This window comes from Diospyros lotus, chromosome 13 (genome assembly GCF_014633365.1).
Source record: "Diospyros lotus cultivar Yz01 chromosome 13, ASM1463336v1, whole genome shotgun sequence".
NCBI classification, from domain to species: Eukaryota; Viridiplantae; Streptophyta; class Magnoliopsida; order Ericales; family Ebenaceae; genus Diospyros; species Diospyros lotus.
This window is the reverse complement of record NC_068350.1, coordinates 7,605,067-7,611,783: the sequence shown is the minus strand read 5'-3', so window position 1 is coordinate 7,611,783 and position 6,717 is coordinate 7,605,067. Positions and strand designations below refer to the sequence as shown.

General features: G+C 40.2%; 2 protein-coding genes across 2 annotated transcripts in view; one reads left to right on the top strand and one right to left on the bottom strand.

Moving 5' to 3' along the window:
• Positions 1-427: 427 nt before the first annotated feature.
• Positions 428-1,612, top strand: LOC127788815 (uncharacterized). The gene is made up of 2 exons (XM_052317445.1): positions 428-853; positions 977-1,612. The coding sequence occupies exons 1-2, from the start codon at positions 428-430 to the stop codon at positions 1,610-1,612; spliced, it is 1,062 nt and encodes a 353-aa protein (XP_052173405.1).
• A 1,948-nt stretch (positions 1,613-3,560) lies between these two features.
• LOC127788652 (pentatricopeptide repeat-containing protein At2g37320) overlaps positions 3,561-6,717 on the bottom strand; it is a 35,276-nt gene continuing 32,119 nt past the window's right edge. Inside the window, exon 2 of the mRNA XM_052317208.1 lies at positions 3,561-6,623. Within this exon, the coding sequence (XP_052173168.1) occupies positions 3,792-5,369 (1,578 nt within the window). The 5' untranslated portion in view covers positions 5,370-6,623 and the 3' untranslated portion in view covers positions 3,561-3,791. The remainder of the gene's footprint in view (positions 6,624-6,717) is intronic.

Sequence of the window (6,717 nt, the reverse complement as noted above, 5' to 3'; positions counted from 1 at the left end):
TTTGATTATCTTAACCATTTTAACAACAAGAGAAGAGAATGAATGAATGGTAGTGTTAACTAGAGTTGTAAAATAAAAAACAGTCACTATCATTTATCAAATGTCAAGAATAACTCTTACCTTTTTTTATCAAATCTTATAAAAGTATTGAGAGTAAATTCAACTTTTCATTTTATATTATTGCATTACTGGGGGGATGAGAAAACTGTAAATATAAGTTACAAGGGGGTCAAACAGACATATCATTATTGTTATTATTATTATTATTATTATTATATCCTAAAACAGAAGCAATTAAACTCGAGCGTGCCCCCGTCAATCTCTCGGAGGAAGGAATTAGTGGTGGCCAAAGCATAGAGATCAAAAGGCCCCAAACAATTCAATATTCATGAAAGACAAAACCCACCCAGGGAAGACGCAAGAAGCCATGGAGATCTCCACCTCCACGCCTACAATAATCAGAGCCCCCATCATCTCCATCTTCATCTCCCTCCTCATTCTCTCCGCCCAAGCCCACCTCTCCGGCGTAAAAAGCTTGCCCGCCGACGCACGGGAGTACCTCGCCGCCCACAACGATGCCCGCCTGAGCAAGGGCCTCTCGCCTCTGCATTGGGACGAGAAGCTCGCCAAGTTCGCCCTCCAGTGGGCCACGCAGCGCCGGGACGATTGCAACCACCGCCTCCACTCCGGCGGCCCCTACGGCGAGAACATCCTCTGGGTGAAGTACGACGAGTACACGCCGTCGATGGTCACCGAGCGGTGGACCGTCGAGGAGAAGAATTACGACCACAAACGGCTCCGCTGCGGTTGCCAGCCGGAGACGAGCAAGTGTATGTGCGGGCATTACACGCAGGTCTAATTAGAATTTATGGATTTAATTAAATTGTTATTATAAATGAATAGGTTGTTAACGTTGACAATAGTAGCCTAAAAATTTGGAGAATAATTTGATTCGTGTTATATATGTTGATTAAAGGTGGTATGGAGCAATACTAAGAGGCTTGGATGCGCCAACGCCACCTGCAACAATGAGTTGGGTTTGCTCGTGGTTTGCTCCTACGATCCGCCGGGAAATTACGCCGACGAGAACCCCTTTCAGCCGCAGCCGCAGTTGCCGCCGTCCGTAATTAGAAAACCGCCGCCAGCTCCCATAACTAAAAAATCGCCGCCGACTCAAACAATTATAACTAAGCAAACGCCGCCAGCGCCAGCAGTTACCGAGCATCCATCGCCGCTGACTCAAACTGATACAAATAAGCAACCGCCGCCATCACCGCCGCCAACTCAAACAATTACAAATAAGCAACCGCCGCCAGCAACCGTAAAAGGAAAACCGCCTCCAGCACTAGTAGTTACAGAGAGGCCATCACCACTGCAAACAATTGTAAAGAAGAAACCGCCGACAACGTCCATAGCTGGAAAACCTCCTCCAGTACCAGTAGTTACAAAGTTGCCATCACCGCCGTTGACTCAAACAGTTGCAAAGAAGCAACCGCCGCCATCACCAGTAGTTACCGAGCAGCCATCACTGCTACTGACTCAAACAGTCTCGGAATCGTTGCCCGCTTCAAACAAGAAACAGAAAAGCATTCGTACTGAGCTTGTTCCTTGAGAGAAGATGTGCAACTATAATGATAATATAGCATGTCTTCGTGTTGTCTAAGCATTACTCTCATAGCTAGCGGTCGTTGAAATAAGTACGATAGGCTTGTGTGAAAATAAGATTGAAATATTTTAAAATTAAGATATAGAATAATCAACATCAGATTGAAAAATATTTTAAAATTTTTATTAAAATATTTATTAATTTTTTTAGAATGTATTGAACAAGGCAGAATTTATTTTTTCTTATTTATAAAGTATAAGATAAATTAAAAAATATGATAAATAAATTTATTTAAAAAGTCACGTGATTTTTTTTAAAGAATTATCAAATAAATTTAATAAATATAATAAAAATATTTTCATTTAAAATACTTTTAATATCTCACTTTTTTTAACTTATATATTTCTTAACCATCATTCATTCTTTCTTATTGATAACGTGCGTACATGCATTTTTACATGTGCATAAAATCATTAATTTCCCCATTCCTTGCCGTTCCTTCTTGTCCTTTTCATAAAGCGCAGTTCCAAACATGGCCCAGAAGAACCAATAAGCAGCCATGACTATCATCAGCTAATGTAGAAGTAGAAGGCACCTACCAAGTTAACCATCATCCAGTAATGATTATGATGATGAAGAAGCAGAGTGGTCAGTTCAATAGCAGGCAATTGGTGCTGTTAAAGATCAACTGACAGGAACATATGCTTGCTCCCAATATGGATTATTAATGATATAAGGTGCCTTAAGGATGATAGTTTTAGCTCAATAGTAAAACAACAACTCTAGTTTGTCGTTAGTATTTTGTTCTGCTCAAACTGCAGTCTTGATTCAGAATTATCAATGTGTTTTTTCTTTCACAAACCACCCATAACATAATGAATTAATGGAAAGAATCCCGCGATTAGTTGTTACTTCTCACATAAGACTTCGAGTGAAATGAGGAATGCTAGGATACAAAGATCTTCTTACCAAGTAGGAATTAGAACAGAATAAGAAATGTTACAGTACTAGAGCAGCAAGCGACAAATTAAACAAACTGTTTATTTAAATGAACTTTCTTGGTCAATTATTCATTATGCAGGAATCTCTCTTTCTAAGAACTTTATAGATGGTCCAAGTGTTTGGCTTCAAAAACCCAAGTCACAATTGATTGTGTGAGTGAGGGCAGCCATGAAACTAAATCTCTTTTCTCTTTAGGGTTTACCACCAAGACATTTGCCAATAAAAAGCTTTCTACATGTTAGTAACATGGACCCGGATCCAGATCACAGATCTGGATCACACCCTGCAATCCACAGACCCGCCAATAAAGGCTCGTGAGTTGTAGAAACTATCCTCAACATTCACTTTCTATAAGTGGAGAAGTGCAGAGATTGGAGGTTATTTCTATATATATTTAATAAATATATAGATGTAGGCGAAAGGAATGAGATGACTATCTCAAAACGAAATACAGAAATCCTCTTTAGTCTTTCTCTATATTAGTTTTTAGGCTATGACTCATAAATGATTTTTTGAGAGTATGATTTCGTTTCTGACTAATAAATCAAACCGCTTGAAAATCCATATTACTTCTGCAGGAGAAACTCATAAATGCTCAATGTTACTCTATTTATATGTTTACATATTATATTTTCAACACTACATGATCTGTAGAGCAAAACAGTCAATCACAGAGAGATATAGTAAATCAATTCCTACTTCCTAGCTCCATCGACACAGTCAAAGAAGAAAGAATCACACAAACAGACGCAACAGATGCATAACTCCTGACGAAAACAGGTTCAAGTAAAAGACAATTGACATTAATTCCTTGATTTGGGACTGACCCATTTGGGGTGACAAATTTTTCAGTTCTCTTTTTTCTCATGAACCAAACAGGAAGATTGAGACACATACCATGAAAACATAAGCGTGGATGATCTAACCCTTAATTTAATGAGCAAAGATGAAATGAAGAACAAAAATTTTTAATTACATGAGGCTTTCCGCTTTGAGGGTCTTATGCAACCTTCCTCTTACTTTATACAAACAGGTTGTTTTCACAAATTGAACTTGTGAACTTCCAGTTATAGAGGAAAAATTTTACCATTTCTACCAAGCCTTGCCCTCAAGAACTGAAAAAAGGGTAATGGATTTAAAAGTATACAATAATTATATGCATTAATTATACATCAAATTTTGATCATACAACTTCAGAGCATTCACTGTGCTCAATACACCTCATCCCGGTGCCATTTAATTGCAAAATTTGCAAATCATAGCAAGATTCTAGTCGATGGATTTCAGACATATAGCCTAGGTTGCTCATGTGATCTACCAAGCAATCTAGCACAACATTGATCTCATATAGCTTGGAGTTGAAACTGTCTTCTGCCCTGAATTGATAAACTACATTCTTAACTTCAATCCAACTGCAACCAGGATCAGTTCTCAGCCCTTTATCCTTCATCAGTTTCCTCACCCTTGCTACCTGATCCCAGTAGCCTACACTGGCATACAAATTAACCAATTGCAGGTGGGTAGCTGCACATCCTGGCTCCAATAGCAGCCTGCTCTCTGCAGCCTCAATTCCAATCCAAACATTCCCGTGCAGCCTGCATGAAGAAAGAAGAGAGCCCCATATAACGGCATTGGGGCTGGCAGGCATCTTCTTGATGAAATCTCGAGCACCTTCTACATCCCCAGCTCGGCCAAGAAGATCCACAATGCAAGAATAATGGTCTAGTTCCGGCTCCACCCCAAACTCCACCATTGAGTTCAAGTAAAACCAGCCCTGATCAACCAAACCAGCATGGCGGCATGAAGAGAGCACACCAAGGAAAGTGATGGCATCAGGTTTCAGTCTCTGCTGCTTCATCTCTTCAAAGAGATCAATTGCCAGCAATGCCAGCCCATGCTGGGCATACCCAGCAATCATGGAGTTCCATGACACAATATCTTTCCCATCCATGGTTTCAAATACGTATAATGCTTCGTTTACATCTCCACATTTGCAGTACATGGAAATGAGAGCATTGGAAACGTGTAGATACGAATTGAAACCCATTTGAATTGCTTGACAATGAGTACTCTTCCCCTGTCCAAGAGATCCACTGCCTGTGCAAGCACTCAAAAGGCTAGTCAATGTAAAATCATTGGGCTTTGCAGCTGAGTTCCTCATCCGGCCGTAGAGCTCCAAGCACACATCAACCTGCCACTCTTGCGCAAACCCAGTAATCATCGCCGTCCAGGAGACCACATTTCTAACAGGCATTTCTTCGAACACGCGGTAGGCACTGTCTAACCCACCACATTTGCTGTAAAAACTAATCAAAGAACTCCCAACGTATACATTGGCGAACAACCCAGTTTTAATCGCCAAGCAATGAACTTGAATTCCAACATCAACAGTCCTCCAAGTTCCGCAGTAACTCAAAAGCCGGGACAAATCACTGGGGAGAGTCGAAACAGGATCATCTTTTGAGTCATTATCTTCGCTTCGAGCCTGTTGTGCGCTAAGTTGATCTGAATTTGTCGGCAAGATATCTTGAATGAGCCGAAGATGGGTTTGGCGACCGCCATTAACGACATTTGCTTTCGAAGTTACGAGGTCGAGAACTCTGAATCCCTTATGCAGCCTGTTGACTTTAGGTGGGCCTAATGGCTTCGGAGAAGAGGAAGGCTTCGAGTTCGACGGCGATTGCAGACCAGAGCAAAAGGGAACATCGACGACCCGGAATCTGTTGTTTCTGATACGTTTATTATAAAATACAGAATTCATTCTTGGGCAGACTCCTCCATCAATCTCCAAAGAACAGATTGTTTGCAGTTTGAGCTGTGGAGATTTGCTTATCAGTTGGTGTCTCTTCTTCTTGCTAAAATAAACTTGATCCGTTCAAGCATCTAATTTAGGGTTTGGGTATAAGAAGTATTATTTTTGTTTAGAAAATAAATTATTTTTACAATTTTAATGCTTGACCTTCAATGACAATCAATGAAGCAATCATACAATTGATTTCAAGATTTGTCTATTAACCTTTCGACTAAAATAAGAGATATGACATTATGAATTTTTGAGTTTTCATCACTGTTTCTGCTTGTTTCATTGTAGAATCCGTAGCTGTTTCAACCTTTATGGTCAACAGCTGCAGCTGGGCATGTTTGCCTCCATTATCAACTTCAATGTTCTTTCACCATTATCAGATTTTGCCTGGTTCGAATGCTACAAACTTTCTATGTTGGTTTGAAACCTTTGCATTTGATAAAAATAGGTTCTTGTTCAAGGCTTTATCCCACTATATCTATATATGCAGATTGAATTGCGAACAAGGGTTTAGAGAGTTGATGAGTTGAGAGTGAGAGCCAGTCAAATTCAAAAGGACAGTTGAACTTGCAAACAGCAGTTCAATTCCCAACTCCATTTTGCTGATCAAGGATTCCATCAGCCAGCTGTGGTGCATCCTCATTTCCCTTTCTATATGGATCGTTCACTTTCATTTTGGGAACTTCTTCAAGCACCTCCATGGTCTTTGCCATATCTCCCACATTTTGGGGTCTGTAACTTCTAGATCTGGTCACGGTCTTTCGAGATCTATGAGTCGTTTTCTGTCTCTTCCTGATGATCCTCAATGCTAACACTTTCAAAGGTATAGTGATGTCCAGGGGCTGGAGTATACCTTCCAACTCATTCCATTCAAGGTCTTCAAAGTCGCCATCTTCATACACAACCCTATACCAACCAGTTTCTTTGTCAAACTCAGTAACTCTCCCACTATAAAACTGCTCCCCAAACAACTTCCGAACCTCTCTTCCCATCAACCATTCACCATATCTCGTAGTCCTATGTGATTCAAAATCACTAACACCACATGGAACTAGAGTTTCATTAATTGGAGGCCGCGGAGGTACCCCATTGATAATTACAGCAGGTTCCCCAGCTAACTCGTAAACCCCAATCGGTAAAGATTCTGAATCCTCCTTGCACATTTCCTCCATATCCAGAGGGGTTTTCTTCTTGAGTAAACAATTTAACAATCTGCATGTAAGGCGATGGTTAATAAATTTTGGCAATCATATTAGCTTACATTTCAGATTTGAAATTTGACTAAAAGGTGAAATAATTGCGCGGC